The following is a 25,770-nucleotide window of genomic DNA, read 5'->3' as shown; positions in this document are numbered from 1 at the left end:
TCAATATGTAGGTATTTTAATCTGTAGTCCCACAAAAGAAATGTCTTTTTTAATTTTTTAAATTTTTTTTAAAGATTTTATTTATTTATTTAAAAGAGAGACAGCCAGCGAGAGAGGGAACACAAGCAGGGGGAGTAGGAGAGGAAGAAGCAGGCTCCCAGCGGAGGAGCCCGATGTGGGGCTCGATCCCAGGACCCCGGGACCACGCCCTGAGCCAAAGGCAGACGCCTAACGACTGAGCCACCCAGGCGCCCCTTGCCACCCAGGCGCCCCCACAAAAGAAATGTCTGATAGTAATTCTGTAACTTCTTATTTCTTGGCAAATGGGATACCGTGTCTCCCTTAAGAAGCACAAATATCTAAACAAAAGGTACTATATCTGGGAAATGAATTAACACCAGGTCACCGTACCCCATCTACTGACAGGAAAAAGGCTATATAATCTTGGACCCTCACCTACAAAGAACTCTGCACTTTCCTAGCTATGGCAGGATTTGGCCACCTATGGATTCCTGGATTTGGGTTCTTCAAATCATTGGATGATTCCATTAAAGGCCCTGATAAAGAACTTTTACTCTGGATGAAAGCCCAGCAGATAGCCTTTCAAACATTAAAAGCTAAGCTTTCGTCAGCCCCAGCTTTGGCTTTACCAAATTGAGAAAAGCCTTTGACTTGATATGTAGCAGAGAACAGTGACAAGCTTTGGGGGTTATTTCCCAGAAATTAGGGAACAAAACAAGAGTGGTGGTCTAGTGTTCGAAGGCACTTGACAGTGTAGCATAAAGGTGGCTGGCTTGTCCTCGAGCGGTGGCTGCCACAGCCCTGCTGGTAGAAGAAGCGTCAGAACTTCCTCTGGGACAATCCTTGACAGTGGTGACTCCGCATCAGGTTCACAGTGTCCCAGAGACCAAAGGCCATCAATGGATGACAAGAGGCTGACTTACTAATACCAGGCTATGTTTTTAGATATGTCTGAAATAATACTTAAAACCTGTCCAACTTTAAACCCAGCTACCCTTATGCCTGGACCTCACCATCCTACGTCTATGCTAGGACATGACTGCTCAGAAATTATTGATCTTGATTCTTCCGGCTGACCAGCTTAAAAGATTCCCCTATCAAAAATGCAGATGATAATAGTCTCACCAGTGGCGGTAACTTCATGGTTAAGGAAGAAAGAAAAGCCGGAAATGCTATAGTTAGCTTAATTAAGACCATTGAGGCAAAACCCCTTCCAGTAAATACGTCTGCCCAAAAGGCTAAATTAATAGCACTTACCCATGTTCTTCAATTGGCAAAAGGCCTAAAAATGAATACTTATACTGATTCCAGTTATCTTTCCTGGTGCTGCGTGCCCATGGAGCAATTTGGAAAGAAAGGGGATTACATTTAAGTTCTAACCCCCCCAATATGGGCCTGAAATAATGACCCTTCCTGAGGCCATAAATCTACCTAAGAAGGTAGCTATAATTCATCTCGAAGGACGTCAAAAGGATAGGACCTTGGAATCCAAAGGAAACAATCTGGCCAACCATGCAACCAAACAGGCAGCAGGAAATAAATACTAAGTCTTACACCAGTTTTAACTGCAATTAAGTCCATATCTCCAGTCTATTTATTTATTTAAACTTGCGACTGGGCGGGAGGGGCAGAGGGAGAGGGCAAGAGAGAATCTTCAGTTTGGGGGGCTTGATTTCACGACCCTGAGATCATAACCTGAAGCGAAATTAAGAGCACTTAAATGACTGAGCCACCCAGGCGCCCCCATATCTCCAGTCTATTTAGACCAAGAGATCCCCATAGCCCAGAAACAAGTATATTTTTAAAAATGCCCAGGACTGCCTTGTTGATAATGATGGGAAAATCTTCATACCCAAAAATAACTGATGGAAGGTAATACAGGTTTACACCAGGCTACACATTTGGGCAAAAAATGCTTTAGAACATTTAATAAAAAATATATTTGATGGAATAAATTTAACAACTATAACACAGGTCTGTCAATCCTGTATTGTTTGTGTACAAGTAAATCTGGAAAAAGCTGTCCGTCCCACCCCTCCCCCTTTTGAAACCAGTCCAAAGACATGGAACGTCTCCAGGAGAGGACTGGCAGCTTGATTTCACACAAATGCCTCCTTGCAAAGGCTCTAAGTTTCTACTAGTGTCAGGGTTGATACTTTCCCTGGATGGATCAAGGCCTTTTCATATAAAACTGAAAGAGCCAGGGAAGTAACCAAAGTTTGGTTGTGAGAAATTATTCCTAGATCTGGCCTTCCATGGTCCGTTCAGCGTGGCAGTAGACCTTTTACTGCACAAATAACAAATAGCACAAGCTTTGAAAATCTAGTGTTTTCTACATTCACGATCCTCTGGAAAGGTTCAGAAAGCTAATCCTACTTGAAAACAACACCTTACTAAGTTTAGACACCCAGGAAAACTGAGTTACTTTCTTACCAATAAGACTTCTCAGAAGTGCTCCAGAAGAATCTATGGGGTATGAGATAGTATATGGGAAACCATTTCTTACAGTGGACCTGTAATTAGATAAAGATCATAACACTTAATTACTCATTCAAGGCTGGTTTAATTCCCAAGTTACTTAATGAATATGCTAATCACATGCTCCCAAAACCTGACTGAACTATAACTGAAAGTCCAGCCCATGTCAGCCCTGGAGACATGGCTTATTTACAAGATCGGAAGTCAAATACAGCAAGGACTTAAATCCAAAATGGAAAAGTCCATATCGGGGCATATTATGTCCTTCTGCAGTAAGTTAGGGGGACCCTCTTCTTGGATTCCTATATCTAAAATAAAACCTGTACTTCCTTTACAGGAAACCAGTGAACAAACTAACATGCCTTCTTATTCCTGCGAACCTTTAGAAGATCTGAAACTCCTGTTCAAACGACTATGAAGGTTGTATATTTTCTCTTTGTTCTTTGTTCACCGATTTTAACAGACAGTGCCTTTCTGCTATGGGCACATTATGCTGAACGTCAAAATCAAACAGCTTGTTGGACAGGTGCAATTGTGCCCATGTCAAGTACATCCGAGTCACCCTGGTATGTTTCTCCTTTACAAGGTACTGACTGGCACTCCTTATACACTTACATTTTAGATATGATGCATAATCCTAACACTTGCATATATCGTGATAATTCTGTCACTAGAAAAAAAAATGTTTCTTCTTGGCCCATGATCAGTAGGACTTGGAACTTTCCAGATCGTAGCCAGACTGTTTTATACCCTCGAACTATTAAGGTTTTAACTGAATTCACAAGCCTACGAATTAATGCCTGTCAGTGAGTGCCTAGATTACAAAACCCTACTTCTCAATATACCCAGGATGGTATATACCAAATCTGGGATGAATACTTGTGGTTCACACCAACTGCTGGACAGTTTTATGCTGAGAACAAAAAAGGCAGTTTTATGCTGAGAACAAAGAAACCATACATATGATACGCGGACAAACGGCACACGGCATTTGGGATGGCTATCGCTGGAAGTATGTTCGCAAACCATGATACTCCGGATTACTGATTGGCTCACTGACTGGCTGGGCAAGGCAGCCCAGAATTAGATGGCTAGCTCCAAACAGCCCCCCGATAGTTACATGGATCTAACCTATGGCCCTGGCTTCCTCCGGGATGGACAGGTCGTTGCACCTTGGGTTTTGCTTGGATTCATGGGTGCATTATCAAAACCATCACTACTCTGGCTAATCTTCCAAATTTAAAACGAGGATGGACGTGATCAATATCTCACTGGTATGGTCGTTTAATGTCCGCCTTTGTTCCCTCGATGGGGCTGAAGGATGTCGTTTGGCATATGGAATCCCTTAAGGAATGTACTCTAAAAGCACTAAATGACTCACCAGTATCTCCTTACTTAATGCTGAACTTACAGATGCTTCAAGCAGTTCTACAAAATCAAATGGCCTTGGATACTTAACAGCTTGCACAAGGCGATACCAGCCCCATTATTCAAACGGAATGCTGTGTATATATTCCCGATCATCACAAAACTGTAACAGGATTGCTAAAAAAATATGAATACTCACGTTGGCACTTTCCATGATCCCTCCCTCTCCTTTAACAATTGATTAAATTCCCGGACTGGAGGAGGATTTTGTCAGCGATCAAAGGTCTTTTTCTTGGGCTTCTTTTTCTACTAGTATTAATCTTCTTTTGCTGTTTCTTCCAGTGTCTCCCCGCCTGGTGCCGAGACTCTCTGACTGCCATTACTTCAAGCTCACAGATGACCCTTTCCGCCGCAGGAGATTCCCACATGTTGTCCGTCTTGGATTCGGCTGCTTCTGCCTTTGGTAACTCCTACATATAAATTCCCCGACCGACCAATGTTGGCTCCTAGGTAGGGACATCTCTATGCCCCTATTCAGCAGGAAGAAGTTACAGAAGATAAAACCTTGCAACCTCAGCAACCTTAAAGATTGAAGGGTCAAAACTGTTCAGGGGGGAGAATGAGAAGGAGAACAAAGGCAAGAGAAATGCAGCTAAAAGCAAATTACCTTACAATTTTCAGCCCACTGATAAATACTTGAGACCTGCAGAGCATGGCATTCCTCCAGGAACTCCTGGCTGCCTTAATGTTAATGTTTTGCTGGAGACTAAAAGCAACCTCCTCCTGACAATAATAGCCAGATCTCCAGGATCCTAGAAGTCGTCTTTAACATGTGGAAATCCCTTTAGAGACTTACGTTATCTGTATACCTTTAAGTTGGGGGGGCGCATGTAATCAGTTGCTCCTCGCTATCGGAAGTGCAACTCACTGCCCACGGGGGTCCCACGCCTGTGCTATAATAAAAGCACCTTCTTGCACCGTCAAGCGTCTCAAGAATTCTTTCTTAACCATTGCGCTCCACGGCCCCACATCAGTAACTGCTAGGAGAGAGGTAATATGGGGTATTTAGGAAACACAGACCAGGGGTACATTCTGGTGGAGTCGGGGAATGTATTACAGAGGTGCTGAGCCTGAGGTTAAGACGGAATTCATTAGGCCCGTCATGGGCTCAGTGATCCTTGCAGCCGGTCACGCCCATTGAGAAGTCGTCAGGGTTGAGCTTAGCCCGCATCACTCTCTTGCTCTCGCTGGTGTGGGATGTGCCTGTCACAGTAGCCACCAGCCTCCTGGGGCTCTTCAGCATTTGAAATACAGCTAATCTGAACTATGTGGTAAATGTAAATTATATTGCAGATTTCAGAAATTAAGAATAAAAGAGAGTGTAAAAAAAAATCCCATTACTGTTTTTATGTTACGTGTTGAAATGATACTATTTTGGATCCATTCAATTAAAGTCTATATTGAAATTAATTTCACCTCTTATTTTTTGTTAGCATTGCTCTAGAAAACTTGAAGTTATTTATGTAGTTTAAGTTATATTTGAATTAGGCAATGCTGGTCTACGTCATGGGTTCAACTCCAGTGGGAATTCTAGCATGTTTGAGTTTTGATGGGACAACTTTAGAGGGGGACTCTTGGCTCGGACACGAACAGGTGCTCTGGAGTCGCCCTAGCCCCACTACTCAGTAACTGGGGTAAGCTTGAGCAAGTTTAAATAAGCTCTCTTAATGCCAGCATTGCTTTAACTTATAAAGTGAGGACAATAATAGTTATGAATTGTGAACGTAAACACAACAATCCCTATAAACCAAAGCTTTTTGCTCCATACTTGCCACATTTAAGATCTTATAATTTTTAAACAGCTTTATTGAGATGTCATTCACAAATAATAAACTCTTTTTTTAAAAAAAGATTTTATTTATTTATTCGACAGAGACAGAGACAGCCAGCGAGAGAGGGAACACAAGCAGGGGGAGTGGGAGAGGAAGAAGCAGGCTCATAGCAGAGGAGCCTGATGTGGGGCTCAATCCCATAACGCCGGGATCACGCCCTGAGCCGAAGGCAGACGCTTAACCGCTGTGCCACCCAGGCGCCCCCACAAATAATAAACTCTTAACATTATTAAGACTCAAATTGATTGAGCGCTTCGTACTGCCAAGCCCTCTGTTTGAATTCCCTCCCGTAATTTGTGTGGGTTCTAATCTTACTATCTTAGGCAAACCAGTTCACCTTTCCAGATCCTCATTTCCTCACCTCCACACTGGGGTGGTTGGTCAATAAATGATTTCTAAGATAAATTCCAGCTCTGACGTTCTAGGTTTCCTCTGAATTAAAAAAAAAATTCTTGTAGTTATAATATCCCAAAGATCTATCTTCCAGTGGTTTCTTTCTTTTTGTAGTCTCTTGTTCTTGTTTCCCTGGTTGTATTTCTTCTTTCATCTCTCTGGAGATGTATAATGTTGGTTTGTTCTTAAATTTTTCTCCCACTACCTGTCCTTTCCTGTTTCCTCTGTGTTCCTTTTCTTTGTTTAGTAAGTTTGCTTCTCTATGTTTTGTGTTAGAGACTTCCCTTCCCATGTCTGGTCTTTCTGGCTTGCCCATTGATATTCAAGAAGAGACACTAAATGCTGACTGGAACCTCTGTGGGGGCAGGAGCGGGGGAGAGGGGTGTTGACTGAGCAATGAGGGATGAGCCTATTTTGTTCAGGTATCTCACTGTCAGTATCTAGAGGTCTTTATTTGGAGAGGCTGTTTGCCCAGAGAGGAAGTCTCCACGTTCCTGCCTGATGGTATCAGACCGATGGGTATCAGACTGGCAATTCCAGTTCTGGAGGGTTCAACTGGGAGTCCCTCCTGCCACTGTTGCAGGAGGTCTCACTGTTGCAGTGCGGTGTTTTGCCTCCAGTGGAGTTCAGTTGAGTGGATTTGCTCTTTAGCTTCCCCTGCTTCCCGCTGAGGTCTCAAGTCTCTCCGGAACAGCAGCAGTAACGAGAGTACCTACAGTGGCTGTTACTGATTAAGCACCAGCTCCATCAGGCATTGTCCTAAGTGATAAGGAATGTGCCCTTTCTTCCTCTCCACTCTGTGGGTAGGTACTATTATTTCCTCCAATTTTTTGTTGGGACGTGGAGAGTTTAAGTGACTTGCTCAGGGTCACGAAGTCATGGATCTAGCACTTGTACCCAGAACCCCGGCTCAAAACCACTGTGTCACTTGTCCCTCTGCTTTCTACTTCCCAAATACTACCTTCTCTTGTCCATTGATGGTGCCTCTGCTGTTCTCCTTGTCTTTGAGGATCTGCAGTTAATTTACTGCCATTTTAGCAGGGTTTCGGAAAAGAGTGGAGACAAACGTGAAGGTTTCAGTCACCATGTATAACCAGAGATGGAAATCCCTTTTTGGATGTAGGTGGCCATCACAGCCGGTCACACTGACTGACGGATGGCCAGTGTGAGATTAAGGCCAATCCCAGGTTTTGCTTCTGATCCCAATTAGACTTTGTAGCCACAGAAGCCCCAGAGAGCCCTCGTTCATGTATTTATTGGCATCGTGGTCAAGTTACCTAGAGCCGTTGCCAACAGCGTCCACTACTGGGGAAATGACTGGCTAGGTTGTAAGATTCAGAGCATGAGACCATCAGTTGATGGAGACAGAACCGGCATTGCACTGTGGGAGTGAAAAAATCTCACGTACGGATCAGAGGCCAGAACAATTAACATCAAAAGGCAAATAGTGGATTTTGTTGGGTGAGGTGACTGACTACAGGTAATTGGTATTTTTTTCTTTGTGCTCATCTGTTTTCCAGATGTTTTTATACTGCATGTGTTATTTAACAAGATATGGTTAAGATATTTAAAAACATTCACCCTTTGATTCTACTTCTTGGAAACATCCTAAGGAAGTGATTAACGATGCGTGTTAAGATTTAACCACAGGAATGTTCATTCCAGAGACATCTATACCAGCACGAAGTTAGAAAACAGAAATGTCTAAAGAGGTGATTAAAATTGGACTATATAGCCAGTAAGGATATATATTGAGGGGCACCTGGGTGGCTCAATCAGTTAAGTGTTCGACTTTCTTGATCTCAGCTCAAGTCCTGATCTCAGGGTCATGAGTTCAAGCCACACATTGGGCTCCACGCTGGGCATGGAGCCTAGTGAAAAAAAAATAGAATATATATTGAAATGATATATGTGGTAAAATTATGTAAAGAAAACAAACCTACAAAGCATTATATACAATATAATTCCAGTTTTTTATTGAAATATAATTAATGTACAATGATATGTTAGTTTCAGGAGTACAACACACTGATTCAACAGTTCTATATCTAATTCAGTGCTCACCGTGGTAAGTGTAGTCACCATCTGTCACCATATGATGTTATTACAATATTACTATGTTCCCTATGCTGTACTTTTCATCTCCGTGAGTTATTTATAACTGTAAGTTTATACCTTTTAACCCCCTTCATGTATTTTCCCACCCACCCCCCTCCACCTCTCCACTGGCAATCATCAGTTTGTTCGCTGTATTTTTTTTTCAAACATTTTATTTATTCATTTGACAGCGGGAGAGAGTGAGAGAAAACAGAAGCAGGGGGAGCAGCAGAGGGAGAAGCAGGCTCCCATTGAGCAAGGAGCCTGATGCGGGACTCGATCCCAGGACCCGAGGATCATGACCTGAGCCGAAGGCAGACCCTTAACCAACGGAGCCCTTCAGGTGCCCTGTTGTCTGTATTTAAGAGTCTCTTGGTTGGTTGGCTGGCTTGGGATTTTGTTGTTCATTTGTTTTGTTTCTTAGATTCTAAATATGAGTGAAATCACCTGGTATTTTTCTTTCTCTGATTTATTTCGCTTAGCATAATACCCCCATGTTTATCCATGTGGCAAATGACAAGACCCATTCTTTTTTGTGGCTGAGTAATATTCCATCATAGGTACATATCATTTCTTCCCTATCCATGCATCTATCGACAGACACAGGCTGCTTCCATATCTTGGCTATCGAAAATAATGCTGCAGTAAACCAAGAGGTGCATAAATCTTTTCTTTTTTTTTTTTTAAAGATTTTATTTATTTATTCCACAGAGATAGAGACAGCCAGCGAGAGAGGGAACACAAGCAGGGGGAGTGGGAGAGGAAGAAGCAGGCTCATAGCGGAGGAGCTTGATGTGGGGCTCGATCCCAGAACGCTGGGATCACGCCCTGAGTCGAAGGCAGAAGCTTAAGCGCTGTGCCACCCAGGCGCCCCCATAAATCTTTTCTAATTAGTGTTTTTGTTTTCTTTGGGTAAATGCCCAGGGGTGAAATCATGGGATCCTATGGTATTTCTATTTTTAATTTTTTGAGAAACCTTCATGCTGTGTTCCACAGCGGCTGCACCAATTTACATTCCCACCAATGGTGCACAAGGGTTCCTTTTTCTCCACATCCTCATCAACACTTGCTGTTTCTTGTCTTTTTGATTCTAGTCATTCTGACAGGTGTGAGGTCATACCTCACAGTAGTTTTGATTTGCATTTCCTTGATGATGAGTAATGTTGAGCATCTCTTCGTACGGCTGTCGGCCCTCTCTATGTCTTCTTTGGAAAAATGTCTATTCAGGTCCTCTGCCCATTGTCTAATTGGGTTATTTGCTTTTTTTTTGGTGTTGAGTTGTAGAAGTTCTTTATATATTTTGGGTAGGAACCTCTTCTCGGATACACCATTTGCATATCTCTTCTCTCACTCAGTGGGTTGCCTTTTTGTTTTGTCAATGGGTTCCTTTGCTATGCAAAAGCTTTTTAGTTTGATGTAGTTTCAAGAGTTTATTTTTGCTTTTGGTCCCCTTGCCTGAGGAGACCTATCCAGAAAAATGTTGCTAAGGCTGATATCCAAGAAATCACTGCCTGTTTTCTTCTAGGATTTTTATGGTTTCATGTCTCACACTGAGGTCTTTAATACATTTGAGTTTCTTTTTGTGTGTGCTGTGAGAAAGTGGTCAGGTGCATTCCTCTGCATGGAGCTGTCCAGTTTTCCCAGCACCGTTTATTGAAAAGACTGTCTCTTCCCCATTGTATATTCTTCCCTCCTTTCTCGTAGATTCGCTGACCGTGAAAGCATGGGTTTCTTTCTGGGCTGTCTTTTCTGTTCCGCTGGTCTATGTGTCTGCTTTTGTGCTGGTACAATATTGTTTTGATCACTACAGCTCTGTAGTAGGTCTTGAAATCTGGAGTTGTGAAACTTTCAGCTTTGTTCTTCTTTCTCAAGATCCCTTTGGCTATTTGGGGTCTTTTGTGGTTCCATATGAACTTTAGGACTATTACTTTGGTTCCGTGAAAAATGCTGTTGGTATATTGATTGGGGTTGCATTGAATCTGTAGATTGCTTTGGGCGGTATGGACATTTTGACAATTCTTCCAATCCATTAGCATGGGATATCTTTCCATTTGTTTGTGTCACCTTCGGTTTCTTTCATCAGGGCTTTATGGTTTTCAGAGTACAGATCTTTTACCTCCTTGGTTAAGTTTATTCCTAGATATTTTATTCTTTTGGGTACAATTGTAAATGAACTTGTTTTCATAACTTCTACTGCTACTTCATTATTAGTATATGAAAACACAACCAATTTCTGTGTATTAATTTTGTATCCTGCAATTCACTGAATTCATTTATTCTAATAGCTTTGTGGTGGAGTCTACGTTTTCTGTGTATAATATCATGTCATCTGCAAGTAGAGGCAGTTATACTTCTTCCTTGACAGTTTGAATGCCTCTTATTTCTTTTTCTTGTCTGATTACCGTGGCTAGGACTTTCAGTGCTATGTTGGATAAAAGTAGTGAGAGTGACTATCCTTGTCTTGTTCATGGTCTTAGAGGAAAAGCTCTCAGTTTTCACCATTGAGTATGATAGCTGTGAGTGTGCTATATGTGACCTTTATTATATTGAAATGTGTTCCCTCTAAACCCACTTTGTTGAGAGTTTTTATGATGAACAGAAGTTGAATTTTGTCAACTGCTTTTTCTGCATCTATTGAGATGATCATAGGATTTAATCCATGGTTTTGTTGATGTGTTGTATCATGTCTGTTGATTTGAGAATATTGAGCCATCTTGCATCCCCAGAATAAATTCCACTTGATGATGGTGAAAGATATCTTTTTAATATATTGTTGAATGTGGTTTGCTAATATTTTGCTAAGGATTTTTGCATCTATGTTCATTAGGGATATTGGTTTGTAGTTTTCTTTCTTCCTTTTTTTTTTTTTTTTTTTTTTTTTTTTTTTTTTTAGTGTCTTTGGCTTTGGTATCAGAGTAATGCTGACTTCATAGAATGTATTTGGAAGCTTTCCTTCCTTCTACATGTGTGTGTGTGTGTGTGTGTGTAGTAGTAGTAGTAGTAGTAGTAGTAGTAGTAGTAGTAGTAGTTTGAGGAGGATATATGTTAACTCTCCTTTAAATGTTTAGTAGAATTCATGTGTGGATCCATTTGCTCCTATATTTGTTGTTGTTGTTGTTGGGAGTTTTTGATAACCAATCCAATCTCATTACTAGTAACCAGTCTGTTCAGATTTTCTGTTTCTTCCTGATTCAGTTTTGGAAGATTGTATGTTTGTAGGAATTTATCCATTTCTTCTACGTTGTCCAATTTGTTAGCATATAATTTTTAGAGTAGTCTCTTAATTCTTTGTATTTCTGTGGTGTCAGTTGTTATCTCCCCTCTTTCATTTCCGATTTTATTTGTGTCCTTTCCCCTTTTCTTTTTGATTAATTTGGCTTAAGGTTTATCAATTTTGTTTATCTTCTCAAAGAGCTGGCTCTTGGTTTCATGATCCTTTCTTTTGGTTTTGTGGTTTATTTCCTTGTCTCTATTTCATGTGTTTCTTCTCTGATCTTTATTATTTCTTTCTTCTACTAACCTTGGGTTTTGTTTGTTCTCCTTTTTCTTGTTCCTTTAGGTGTGAGGTTAGATTGAGATTTTTCTTGTTTCTTGAGGTAGGCCTGTATCAGTATAAATTTTCCTCTTAGAACTGCTTTCACTGTGTCCCAAAGATTTTGGGCTCTTGTGTTTTCATTTTCTTTTATCACCAGCTATTTTTAAATTTCCTCTTTGATTTCTTCATTGCCCGTTGGCTGTTTAGCAGCACGTTGTTTAGCCTCCAAGTATTTGTGCTTGTTTTTTTCTTGTGATTCTTTATGCTGTCTGAAAAGATGCATAAGGTTTTAATCTTCTTAAATTTATGTTTTGTGGCCCAGCACGTGACCTATTCTGGAGAATGTTTCACGTGCACTTGAAAAGAATGTGTATTCTATTGGTTTTAGATGGAGTGTTCTGTATATATATCTGTTAAGGCCTTCTGGTCTAATATGTCATTCAAAGACCCTGTTTCCTTATTGATTTTCTGCCTGGATGATCTATCCATTGAAGTAAGTAGAATGTTAAAGTCCTCTACTATTATTGTATTATGTCAGTTTCTCTCTTTATGTCTGTTAACATTTCTTTTATGTACTTAGGTGCTCCAGTGTTGGGTGCATAGATATTTACAATTGTTATATCTTCTTGTTGGACTGATCTCTTTATCATTATGTAATAATGACCTTCTTTGTTTCTTGTTGCAGTTATTGTTTCAAAGTAATTTTGTCTGATCCAAGTATTGCTACATTGACTCCTGTCCCCATCCACTTCCGTTTGCATGCTATATCTCTTTCCATGCTTTCATTTGGTCTATATGTGTCTTTAGGTCTGAAGTGAATCTCTTGTAGGCAACATATAGATGAGTCTTGTTTGGTTTTTGTTTTTTGTTGTTGTTTTAAGTCCACTCAGTCACCCTATGTCTTTTGATTGGAGCATTTAGTCCTTTTACATGTAATTATTGATAAATGTGTACTTGTTGCCATTTCTGTCATTGTGTTGTTCTGTAGGTATTCTCTGTGCCTTTCTTCTCTTACTCTTTTTCCTTGTAGTTTGATGGCTTTCTTTAGTGTTATGCTTGCATTCCTTTTTCTTTTTGTGTGTGTGTATCCATTATGATTTGATTTGTGGTTTTTCATTTCATTCATATATAACGTCTTATGTGTATAGCAGCAACTTATAAAAGATGGTCTCTTAAGTTCACACACATTCTAGAAGTACTAAATTTTTATTCCCCCCTCCACTTTTTATGTGTATGATATCATATTTTACATTTTTATTTTGTGTATTCCTTGAGTGAATTTTGTAGAAATAATAGATTTTACTACTTTTTGTTTTAACCTTCATATTGGCTTTATACGTGATTTATCTGCGACCTTTACTATATGCTTGTTTTTAACCAGTGAAATGTTTTCCTTTCATAATTTTCTCCTAGTTATGGCCTTTTCTTTCCAGTCAAAGAATTCCCTTTAATGTTTCTTATCAGGATGTTTTAGTGATGATGTATTCTTTTAACTTCTGTTTGTCTGGGAAGTTCTTTATCTCTCCTATTCTGAGTGATGACCTGCTGGACAGAGTACTCTTGGTTATAGGTTTTTTTCCTTTCAGCACATTGTAGGCCAGAAGGGATTGGCATGACATAAGTTTCTGCTAAAACAAAAACAAAAACAAAACAGCTGATAGCTTTATGGGGTTTCTCTTGTATATAACTTTTTTTTTTCCTTTTCTTGCTGCTTTTGAAATTCTCTCCCTATTATTACTTTTTGCCATTTAAATTACTATGTTTCTTGGTGTGTACCTCCTGGGTTCGTCTTGCAAGGGGCTGTCTGTGCTTCCTGCACCTGGATGTCTGTTTCCTTCTCCATATTTAGGGAGGTTTTCAGCTATTATTTCTTCGAGTACATTTTCTAAAGATTTTTTTTTTTTTTTTTTTTTTGAGAGAGAGAAAGCAGGCACAAGCAGTGGGAAGGGGCAGAGAAAGAGGGAGAAGCAGGTTCTCCACTGAGCAGGGAGCCTGATGCGGGACTCGATCCCAGGACCCTGAGATCATGACCTGAGCTGAAGGCAGACGCTTAACAGACTGAGCCACCCAGGCGCCCCTCTTCAAAGAAATTTTCTACCCCCTTCTCTCTTTCTTCTCCTTCTGGGATCCCTATAATGCAAATGTTATTAGGATTGATGATGTTGGTGAGTTCTCTTAACCTATTCTCGTTTTTTATTTTTAATTTTTTTTCTGTTCAGCTTGATTGCTTTCCTTACTCTCTTCTGGATCACTGATCTGTTCTGTGTCCCCTAATCTGCCCTTTCATGCTAGTATAATTTTTATTTCAGTTATTGAATTTTTCATCTCTGTTCTTTTTTATATTTCCTATCTCTTTAAGTGCTTGGTGAGTTTATCTACTCTTTCTTTTTTAAGTAGGCTCCAGGCCTGGCATGGAGCCCAACTCATGACCCTGAGATCAAGACCTGAGCTGAGATCAAGAGTCAGACGCTTAATCAACTGAGACACTCAGGCACCCCTATCCACTCTTTTCTCAAGTCAAGTGAGTATCTTTATGACCACTACTTTGAGTTTTTTGGTTTTTGTTTTTTTTAGATTTTATTTGAGAGTGAAAGAGAGAATGAGCGGTGGGGAGGGGCAGAAGGTGCAGACTCCCTGTTGAGCAGGAAGCCCAATGCGGGGCTCGATTCCAGAACCTGGAGATCATGACCTGAGCTGAAGGCCGATGCTTAAATGACTGAGCCACCCAGGTGCCCCCATTACTTTGAATTTTTTTATCAGGCATAGTGCTTCTCTGTTTCATTCAGCTCTTTTGCTATGATTTTTCTACTCTTACAATTGGGACATATTCCTCTGTGTCCTCATTTTGTCCTAGTCTCTGTGTTTGTTTCTATGGATTAGGGAGGTCAACTATGTCCCCTGGTCTTCAAAGTAGTGGCCTTGGTCCTGTGGTGTCCTGGCGTACAGTGCCCTCTGGGCTCCAGAATCAGATGCTCTAGGAGTGTCCCCGTGGAGTCTGCATGTGCTCTGCTGTGTGGCTGAGCTGTGTTTGTCTTCCCCTAGTCAGCAGCAGTGACCCACTTTGCTGCAGACACACGGCACGGAGTTTGGTCCCTGCGCTGTTGAGGGGCCTCATACCAGTTTGGGGCTTGTAGGTGGATGGGATCAGCAGTCAGGTGTCTAAATCAGCCTTTCTGCTGTAGCTGTGGGCAAGACTTTCTCCCTGTGGTCCATAGAGGCTTTCGCTGATGGCAGGGCTGGCAGTCAGACTAAATCAATCTGTCACAGCTATGGGTGCACCAAGCAGCGGTGCTTTTTCCCTGCACAGCCAGCTAACAGGCTCTGCCTCTGGAACTGGGGGTGCACTGGCATACTGAGTTCTCTCAGTGGAGTGGTGACAGTCCCTGCCAGAGCTGCTTACAGGGTATGGTGGGCAGGAGCTGCTCTCGGCAGGGGACACCTGCGGAGGCAAGAGGGCTAGATGGTGCAGGTGTGCAGGGGGCTTGGGGGTAGCACACAGGGTGCTGGCAGAGTAGGTGGTGTCAGGGCTGGTTCCTACCAGTACCCACTGTCTGGTCTCGGGGAGAGCCCCCAAGAGCCCCAAGCCCTCCTGCCTTGCCCTCCACTGTGTGAGAAGGGGGCAGCGGAGGAAATGCAACAGGAAGAGGAGCCGACTCCACAGTTAGTGCTTAGGCCAGATCCCCTTGAGGCCGTCTGAGCGGTTCAAGCAGGAGGGAAAATGTAATTTCTGGAATATGTTTAATTTTTTTAGGAGTGACTGTACCTTCTACTCTTTCAGCTTCCCATAGTATTTATTGGTTTCTGTAATGTCCAAACAGAGCCAAGGAAGGACATTCCTGAAGTTAAAAGGCTTCTGTGGCAGGATTTGCAGAAAATAGGAGAAAAAGAATGGGCAGCAAACATTCCTTCTGGTTAGTTATCTTTGGGCGTACCTTTAGGTGTTTTTTGATTCTATGTTCAGTCTAATCTTACAATAAATGTATATTGCTTTGTATTAATCTGAGCGTGCTGGGGCAGGCACATGTGTGGTGCAGTCAGTTAAGTGTCTGACTCTTGGCTTCGGCTCAGGCCATGATCAAGGTCATGAGATCGAGCCCCACATTGGGCTCTGTACTCAGGTCTGAGTCTGCCTGAGACTTGCTCTCTCACTCTGCACCCCCTTTCTAAAATAAATATTTAAAAATAAAAAAATCTGAATGAACAGAAAATGTAATTCTAAAAATACTATTTTCAGCTTCAAGCTAAATACGTAAGAGTTGCTTTAGTGGGTGCGAGGAAAGCTTTGAACTTGGTATCCACTGGCTGGCTGCAGCAGGTCTTGACTAATCCAGGCGTGGTAGACAAACAACAGAGAATCTTCGACTCCCACTCTCCTTAAGAATACACTTTCCTAGCTATATTTGACGAGGTCCTAATCGGATGTCCTTTCAACTTGCATATCAGAACTACTGGTCACGTCATGAAGAACTGCCTTATCTTGGGCATTCTGCTCTTCTCCCTTTTCTAACTTGAGGGAAACATTTCTCAGATTACTATAAAAAGCCAACCTAAGTAGTCGTCTCCTCATACACACTCTGGGTGTTTGGTAATTTTCACCTTTAACATAACCTGCATTTGCTTTTTAAAAGGCCTGTCCTGCATCGAACTGCAGGAATTTAGGAAGCATCTTTTAATGTCAACATGAACTTGAGAGCGACTGTGGCCGCAGATGCTTTCTGCAGGTGCGCGCATCTTCAGCTCGACCACACAGCAGTGGCATCGTCACTAGGGAGGCAACAGAGCACACTTGGTGGCTGGCACTCTCCCCATTTTAATTCTGGATAGACTTGGGCCTGGGCTGATGTGATCATCTGCTGTGTTCTTTTAGGAACAAAGATGCCCAGGGAAGTGTGTGGAAGGGCTCTAGGCTGGAGTGTGGAGATTACTATAGTCGGTGGCTGTGGAGACCACGGGTGGAAGGAGGCAGGCTCCTAAGCCTTCGCTGGCTACCCTAGGGCTGTTTATTATTCTGACATTTAAAAAAGGCCATCCAAAGATACTTTCTTGAAAGAAATGTTTATTATTTTTATTGGTCAAACAGTTTCAAACAAATTCAGAACAAGTTTTCACATTTTGAGCCTTTAGTGCAAAGACACTGTGTCATGCGTGAAAGAAATGCTGATCCCGTGGAGCCCTCCCCCAAAGCAATTAAATATCGGGATGACCAGGCGGAAGGAGACTTGTGTGACAGAAATCTGCTCAGAAATCCTCTTGAAAAAGGACATGATTTAAAGCTCATTTGAAGGTTTTTCACAACATAAATGTGCTTAAACAACTTGTAATCCCAACTTCTTAATTTCAAAACAAAATACCCCAAGTATCAACTATCCCTTTAAATAAAAAAAATAATCAATTTATACTCTTCTTAAAAGAACTCTAACAATGTAAAATAAGTTCCAATTCCATATATATATATATGTACATTTATAACTTAGGTGCTCTTTTGCTCTATATGCTTTTATTCATGCAACAGTGACAGAGGACTGGACGTGAGGCCCTACAGAGGCCTCTCCGAGACAGCAGTGTAGCTTCTCACTCTGGCGAAGAACAGGGGGGTGTACATCTTGTCAATCTCAAAAGCAGTAACTGCAGTCTCACCAGTTGATCTGGAAAGAAAGCACAAAATTATCAGTTACAAGGAAATTTCAACTCATGTAAAATCCTTACATATTTATAGGGGAGGGTTTATTTTACGCTTTAAGTCTTTTTTAATTCATCTCAGTAAATTCTAAATGATAGAGGCATGATAAGAGAAAACCACAGGCCCAAAATGGTGTCACTTAGACCGAGTTCCCAAACCAGGGCCTAATACATAATCTAAATGCAGTTTCAAATCCGTCAGGAATTTTCTGATGGGTGCCCATGAGTCTGCCACATGGGCCGTCTCCACCCCCAGAGGAAGAGGAGGTAGCCCGCACGGTGCGACTCCCGGCCCTTCCCTCTAAGGGAAGGCAGCACCGCCTGGCAGAGTCCTTCTTGCCCCTCCTTCCTTCTACAGTAACCTTCCAATTTGTGCAACTCCTCCGAGCTTCCCTCTAGCTGTTAGACGGGATGCCGCCCAATTCAGGATTTGTTTAATAAAGCCAATTAGACAATTAAAATTTACTTGGTTGAATTTTTGTCGTTTAACAGATTCAGAACAGCCAAACTGTGGAAGGTGCTGAGATGCCATTCATCAGATGAAGAGATAAAGAAGATGTGGTCCATATATACAACGGAATATTATCCGCCATCAGAAAGGATGAATACCCACCATTTGCACTGACACGGATGGAACTGGAGAGGATTACACTAAGTGAAGTAAGTCAAGCAGAGAAAGACAATTATCATATGGTTTCACTCATATGTGGGACATAAGCAAGAGCACGGAGGACCATAGGGGAAGGGAAGGAAATCTGAAGGGGAGAAATCAGAGAGGGAGATGAGCCATGAGAGACTATGGAGCATGGGAAACAAACTGAGGATTTCAGAGGGGGGGTGGGGGGATAGGGTAACAGGATGATGGGTATTAAGGAGAGCACGTGTTGTGATGAGCACTGAGTGTTTTATGTAACTAACGAATCACTGAACACTACATCAAAAACTAATGATGTACTATACAGTGGCTAACCGAACATAGTAAAAAGCAAAAAAAAAAAAAAAAAACCTCCCAAAAAACAGATTCAGTGGCAGCAACGGGATCCAAAGTGAACCTGTGGCAGCATCTGGGGACGATGAGAACATAGGCATGGTACCTGTGAACCTTCTGAGTTCTTTCTCACCATTTTGAGGGCGGTGAGTAAGTTCCTCTCAGTTATGAGTTTTTGTCGTCATTGACATTCAAGCTCGCCATCTAAATGGCATTCCTTTACAGGGCAGGACAGCTTGAGCTGGCAGACGGTTATGCCTGGAGCCCAGTCGAGCTGGCATATTTGTCCAGAGCCCAAGTGAGCTGGCAGAAGGGTCTGCGAGAGCCCAGCCCCCAGCCTTGCAGACCACAATTCCCTGGCAGAAAAGCCACGTCCTGCAGGAACTGGTGGCCGTGCGCACAGGGCCCTCCTATGGCCAAAACACTGAGGTGCACGGGTCTGTCATCTGGTTTTGTGTAAAGCCTACCGCTAGTGGGGATCTTGGAGGCCAAAAACCCGCAAGAATTGGTGGGGATGGGTCAAGCTGAGCAAACAGGATGCCTAAATTTCAAAGGGTCAAGCATGCCACCTTCTGGCGCACCTGCTTGTTTCATGTCTAGGAACTACAGTCCCCCAAGTTTTAGATAGCTAGCAAGAACGACAGAATCTTCCTAAGCTTGTTTTGTGTCCTGAAGAACTCGGCTTGGTAACCATCAGGCTGGGTGCCCCAAAAGACGGCTGATGTGGGTTAACTCTGTGACTAGGGTCCTACCAACCCGCTGCCAGCCCTCAGAGGAATCACGACCTAGAAATACAGTGGCCATTATAGGGAACGTTCCAATTAGATAAGATCATTTAAGAAGTAGGCCTGAAAGCACAGGTTCCCAAATCAAACAGAACGGGACACCCATTTCATTGTGCATGCAGAAGGCTCCGGAAGGTTTCAAAATTCCAAAACAGTTTCACTGAAAGATTTTATTGCAAAATTAATGAAAAATTTAAAAAAGGTACCTAAAACAAGACTGTAAGACTGGGTACTCATCTGAATTTTCTTTCCCCCTCTGAAAAGACTACACAAACATCAACAAAATTCTGGCAAGTTAATGGCCTTAACAGACACCCTGTTATCCACCTTCTAAGCAGGGCCCTCCCATGAGCCCCTCCCAGAGTTGATGAAGCAGAGGGATTTTCTGATAAACTGCTACACTATCCCTTAGACAGTCAAGGGAAGACTGGCAGATACCAGATCATGCTGAGGGGATCCTGGAAAAACTGCCAGAAGATAGCAAACGGTGAAAATTCTTACCAGACTCTGCTCTTCCAAATCTCTGCCTGCCCAGTCAAGCAGAAAACAAAATCACACTATCTTTCCCGTCTAAATCCAGACCCACTGGTTACTGACCCCTTCTCTCCCAGGGACAGCTACCGCCTTCCTGCTTGTCCGGTTTTGCATAACTGGCCTTGGCTTTCTGCTTGCTTGGGACATGCAGGTTGTTGGCTTTTTCTTTTGGCCATCACTATGAGTGATTCTAGATCTCGGGAAGTTGGTATCCTCCGTACCCTCCTTGGTGATCCACCTTTTACCCAACGGAAGCTACTCAATACTGCCAAAACTAGAAGTCAGAACGATGTACCTGGAGGGGGAAAAATCGAACGGAGGACACTACAGTTGGAGCAACGTCTGATGCCATGTAAGTTCCGATCCAAAGAACTGGACTGTATTGACGGCAATGGTCCTTACGTTACACATCTTTATAAACCAGAAACGCAGCCCTCTAGGCAACTGAGAGTTCCCCTATTCCTTTACCTGTCCCAAAATGTCCGTTTAGCTCAGACAGCTTGTACATTATTGGCCTTAGGAAACCAAATTTCTTCTCGAAGGAGCTTGCATTGTTCCCTGTGCTTTTTAAATCTAAACGTTCAATGTTCTACCTGGTCTTCTCCAGGACTTCCGCAGTCCATCTCTTTAAAATGCAAATTTAAGGAGATGATTCTTATCAAGAAAAAACAAAATGGGCAAAGTCATTTCGAACTTGACTTACCAAGGACAAATACAAAACTTAACCGTCTTCTCCAAAGATGTATATAAAGAAAAGCTTTACCCACTTTAGCCAGGTAACCTCAAGGTATTCCATCTACCAGAAAAACTCACATTTGACTTTGATAAATCCTATCTTATTTTACGGCAGGATTTTCAAAACCAGCTATAAGGTCTCTCGGTCCTTCTGTTCACACGTGTCTATACATGTGTGTTTCAGTTATGTGGTGCTCTCTACCTTTGGATGGTATCGCTAAAATGAACTTGTAAAAGAACTCTGTTCAGTGGGTTTGAAGGCAAGTGCCTGTAAGGATGAGCATTCTAAAACTCATAACGTCAGAGACAAACCCAGAAATTTAAGTGCACGTGATCCAGGAAAATATTCGATGTTAAAGCTAGATTACGGTTGATGGTTTAATTAAAACAGACATGTTTTTAGTTATCAACATTAAATATAAAACTTATTCTACCTGAGTTTACTAGCCCTATAAATTCACGTTTTCTCTTCTAAGATGCGTCCACACAAAACATAATAGCTTAGGATAATGGCTGACTTTGTCTAAAGTATTTGTAGGTAACCTAAACATAATTCAGGACAAATTAAGCAAGACAAAAGTTTATAAATGAGCTTTTCAGCAATATTTGTCTAGTTTTCCCAAGTTTGTTTTTTTTTTGGATAGCCTAAAACCTTGAAGTTTTACTGAGTTAGGTTAAATGATGAATTTTCATTAAATATCTAGATCATTTCCAAATAAGATAAAGTACTAAAACATTAATTAGTAAACACAGATTTATCTACTTTTGGCTTCCTATTACAGAGAAACTAAAAGATTTAAACATGCTAATGCTACACTGAAAAATGTAAAACAGCACATGCTTCTAGAAATTTTAAAATGTATTCATAAATATGCAAATTAAAAAAATGCTAGTCTAACAGTTCAAAATTGCTCACTTCTTGGTTTTCACTAGAAATTAAGGTTTCTAATATCTTTATATACCAGGAAAGCAGGATGTGTTTTTTATTAAATAAGGTATGAGACAGAGATATTTTTTATTGAGGAAAAAAAATAAGTTTGTCCTCAAATGAAGCTGGTTGTTTAAAGGGAAAAGAAAAGAAAATCGGGATGTAGGAAAGAGGTTGTAAAAGGTTTGTGGAAACAAATCTTTGGAAAGGAATTTTAATGTGTGGTCAAGCAGGTTAACATATTTTTAAAAAACGAGTTTTAATTTCAAAGTAAGATGGTGCAAAATTAGAATTTGGTTTCTGTTAAAAAACCACAGTTTTCTTGGACTTTGGTCTGCTTTTGATAAGACTGCAGTTTCATAACAATCTGTTATTAGCACTTATTAGGCAAGTGCTTTAAAACCTTTTTAAAATTTTTTGACAAACTTCCAAAGGACCTGTTAAGCTAATGAGGCTTATTTCGCTATAAGTGCGTACTAAGCCTCCTCCGTGGCACATGTGGCTAAAGTCCACTCTGTGTGCACATACACGGCCCCTGGTCACCAGACTTGCCCTCCTGATGTCCTTGTAACATGGCAACAGCCTGCTTCTAAACTGAAGACACTGAAATGAGTGAGCACTGACTGCAAATTAAACACACACTTCCGGAAACCCAAGATGGCCTGTTCTTCCTGGCTCCCTAGCAAATCCCAAATTTTAATTTTTGCATTCCTTCATCTACCACAGCACATTGACAAAGACTCAAATCATAAACGGACATTGACCGACTTCTATACAAGAACAGTCTACCAGCCCTGTCTGATCTGTTTGGTCACTACCACTCACCATGTCCCCCACCACCCCAAACCTATTCTTGTTCCCAGAGGCCTCCAACCTCTGCTTCTGGGCCCTTTGAACACTTGCAGGTGGACTTTATTCAACTGCCACTTAGTATGGGTGATCAATCGTTTCTTGTTCTTGTATGTGTGTTTTCTAGATGGGTCGAGATTTCCCCTACTGTAAAGACTGATGCCCTCACAGGAAAAACTAACCAAAAAAAACCCCCCAAAACTTGAAAAATGTGTTTCCCACTTGGGGTATACTTTCCACTATCCGCAGTGACCAAGGCAGCCATTTCACCAGACAAATCACATGAGCCTCAACGAAACCTCACAGACTTCTTGGAATTCTGTCAGTACATAGCGTTCTGCTGATCCCTTGTCGCATGCTCATATGACCAGCTACTGTCAGTCTCTAATGTCTTATGCTCCAGCCTGTCATCCATAGATTCAAGAAATCTTCCTGGATCCCAATTCGAAGGAACCTGTTGATCACAGTCTAGAGTTTGGTGACTGTATAAATAACGTCGCCAGAGGAAAACCACCCTCCAGCCGCACTGGAAAAGGACCTTCCCAGGCGCTCCTGCCCACTGACCCTGCTGCGGAACTGAAAAGGATTAAGCCTTGGGTACACATCACGCAGAGAAGGCTCCACCCCACACCTGGTCCTGTACAGATGCGGGAGACCTCCCCGTCAAAGTGACGAGCAAGAGAAGTAGCTGACATCGGGGTAGTCTGCTTCCACCCCAGATGACGGATGGGGACCGCATACGCGAACTAAACGTAAACCCCTTTCTCCTCTCTTCCTTTCCTTCACTCTGGCATTGGCCTGGAAAGATAACACCCTCACCTGTATCTCCCAGGCCACCGCTAAGGGGGTGGGGGTGGGAGGGGTATAACCTCTGGAATTTAAAACAATCTTTCATTTCAGGCTAGGAGAAACTCTGTGCCTCTAACTTTTCACAGGCAAAATAAAAGATCTCATTGGTCTAATCTCCTAAATTTACACTGCTGAATTAAAAGAGAGACATTCATGATTCAGATTCACTCCTTTTATAGGTCCCAATTTCCTTGGTTAGGGTTACATAGAAATGAGGCTTTGATCAATTCTCAAAATTACTGCAAAATCTGCTAAAGCAAAGCAGCAGCACAAGGATCCTTGGACGCTCTAGCCAAAGCTGTCCTTGATTATCTTTTAGCTGAGCAAGGGGGTGGGCATCTGCATGTGGCCAATACCACCTCCTGTGCCTGGATTCACACCTATGGGGAAGTTAAAAATTATGTAAGATCCCTGAACAAGGCACTGCGCTTAAAAAAAAGGACTCCTTCAGCAGGGTCTTTCTTTGGTTTGGTTGGGTCTTGGGGACCATGGCTCTAAGTACACTCCAACTATTGGAAATTATCCTAATTAGAGTAATATAGTTAAGAATAATAGTAAGAAAAATAATAACCCACAGTAATAGTAATCTCTCTGGTGCATTATATTCTCTCGAAAGCTTTAAATGTATGTTCACAGCCACTCATCACCGGGCAAATTATCTCCTAAGACTGGAACATGAATCTGAAGCTGTGACCTGTAAATATCACAGACTAAGGGAAAGCATCCTGACCTATGGGGACCAAAGGGTCAACAAAAGCTGTGAGAACTACAAAAGGGTAATTGAGAGTTGGTGCTAATGCCTTAAACTTTGACCACATCTCTCAGTTAAGCTGAGAGTCTGATCAAAAGGGGACTATTAACAAAGAAAACCACAGGCCCAAAATGGCATCACTCAGAATGAGTTCCCAAGTCAGGACTTAATACATAATTTAACTGAATTGCAGTTTCAGCCTCCCCCAGAAACACAGTCTTAACTGGTCAGAAATTTATTGATGGGCACCCAGGAGTCTGCCTCATGGGCCCTCTCCGCTCCCCAAAGGAAAATGAGGAGTTCGCATAAGACTCTGGTTTTCCTTCTAAGAGAAAGGGTCCTTGCTCAAAACAATCCTTTTCTTTTGCTAATAACCTTCCTGCCCCTGCTCTCCTTCTATAAAACTTTCCATTTTGTAAAACAACTCAAAGCTCCCCATTCACGATCGTTTAATAAAGCCAACGAGATCTTTAAATTTTACTTGGTAAAATTTTTGTTATGTAACAGGCACACTGTAAAAAATTTGAAAAATTTAGAAAAGTACAAAGAAAAAAATCACTCGTCATTCCACACCTAATATAACAATCTGAAGTACAGTTGACCCTTGAACAACATAGGGGTTAGAGGTGCCAAACTCCCACACAAAAATCCACATCTAACTTATGAGTCCCCAGAAACATAACTACTAGTAACCTGTTGACTGGGAGTCTTACCAGTTACAAAATCAATTAACATGTATTTTGTACGTTACATAATACTACATGTATTATGTACTGTATTCTTACAATAAAGCTAGAGGAGAAACAAAGTTATTAAGAAAATTACAAAAAATTTACAGTACCGTATTTATAAAAAGAAAATCCACATTCTAAGTGGATGCGTGCAGCTCAACTTGTGTTGTTCAAGTGTCAACCAAACCTTCTTCCAAGCACCTCAACCTGTCTATTGAGCTTTTCTATTAAGATCATGCTATTAGCAATCCTGCTTTTCATTTACCATTCTGACATATGCATTTCCTCACATTACATACTCTTCAGAAGCCATTTTTAGTGCCCGCTTAATATTTCAGTCTGCCTATACCACAATTTCCTTAATAATCCCCCCCTTTTTTTTAAGATTTTATTTATTTATTTGAGAGCGAGAGAGCACAAGCAGGAGGAGGGGCAGAGGGAAAGGGAGAAGCAGACTCCCCAGTGAGCAGAGAGCCTGACGTGGGACTCGATCCCAGGACAGTGGGATCATGACCTGAGCTGAAGGCAGACACTTAACCAACAGAGCCACCCAGGTGCCTCAGTAATTCCCTTTCTTTTGGAGATTTACATGGTTTTCATTGTTTGGTAATTAAAAATAATGTGATAAGCATCTGCCTTTGGCTCAGGTCATGATCTTGGGGTCCCAGGATCGAGCCCCAAGTCAGGCTCACTGCTCAGAGGTGATTCTGCTTGTCCCTCTCCCTGCCTCTGCTTGTGCTCTCTTTCCCTGTCTCTCTCAAATAAAATCTTTAACAAAAACAATGTAATATTGATTACAGCCTTTGAACAGCTTCCTTAGAAATTCTAAGTAAAAGGCTACAGACATTTTAAGGATCTTGTTAAAATGTAATTTAGGAAGAATTATAATCCTAGAACAGAATCTAGTGACTTAATATTTGCATGAGCAATAGCATCATCCCAGTGGGGAGGGAGAGGAAGCAGATGATAAGTAATATTACTACAGCCTTTTATTTTTGTCCCCCGAAGGGATAAATAAAGGCAGAAAACTCAAGCGACTTTATACATACAGTAAGGAAGTCAATGTGAGCATTAGCGGTTACAAATGACACCTATGATAATGTCCTTTTTTCTCCTAAAACATGATGCTTTCTATTTATTTGGTACTACTCTGGGTT

At 41.6% G+C, this 25,770-nt stretch overlaps 1 protein-coding gene and 1 long non-coding RNA gene across 5 annotated transcripts in view; one reads left to right on the top strand and one right to left on the bottom strand.

Moving 5' to 3' along the window:
* The first annotated feature begins 2,925 nt into the window (after positions 1 to 2,925).
* LOC130542017 (uncharacterized) lies at positions 2,926 to 18,278 on the top strand. Its single transcript, XR_008956236.1, has 4 exons — positions 2,926 to 4,330; positions 8,441 to 8,592; positions 14,182 to 14,305; positions 17,956 to 18,278. It is a non-coding gene; the product is annotated as an uncharacterized LOC130542017 (long non-coding RNA).
* The window catches only part of FBXO9 (F-box protein 9), a 41,320-nt gene continuing 32,373 nt past the window's right edge, over positions 16,824 to 25,770 (bottom strand). For all 4 annotated transcript variants that reach the window (XM_057304031.1, XM_057304032.1, XM_057304033.1 and 1 more), the window contains one exon: positions 16,824 to 17,429. In XM_057304031.1, coding sequence (XP_057160014.1) covers positions 17,321 to 17,429 — 109 coding nt within the window. In that variant the 3' untranslated portion in view covers positions 16,824 to 17,320. The remainder of the gene's footprint in view (positions 17,430 to 25,770) is intronic.

Source organism: Ursus arctos, unplaced genomic scaffold, assembly GCF_023065955.2.
Source record: "Ursus arctos isolate Adak ecotype North America unplaced genomic scaffold, UrsArc2.0 scaffold_29, whole genome shotgun sequence".
In the NCBI taxonomy this organism is placed as follows: Eukaryota; Metazoa; Chordata; class Mammalia; order Carnivora; family Ursidae; genus Ursus; species Ursus arctos.
The sequence above is the reverse complement of the archived record's forward strand: the minus strand, read 5'-3'. Positions and strand labels throughout refer to the sequence as shown.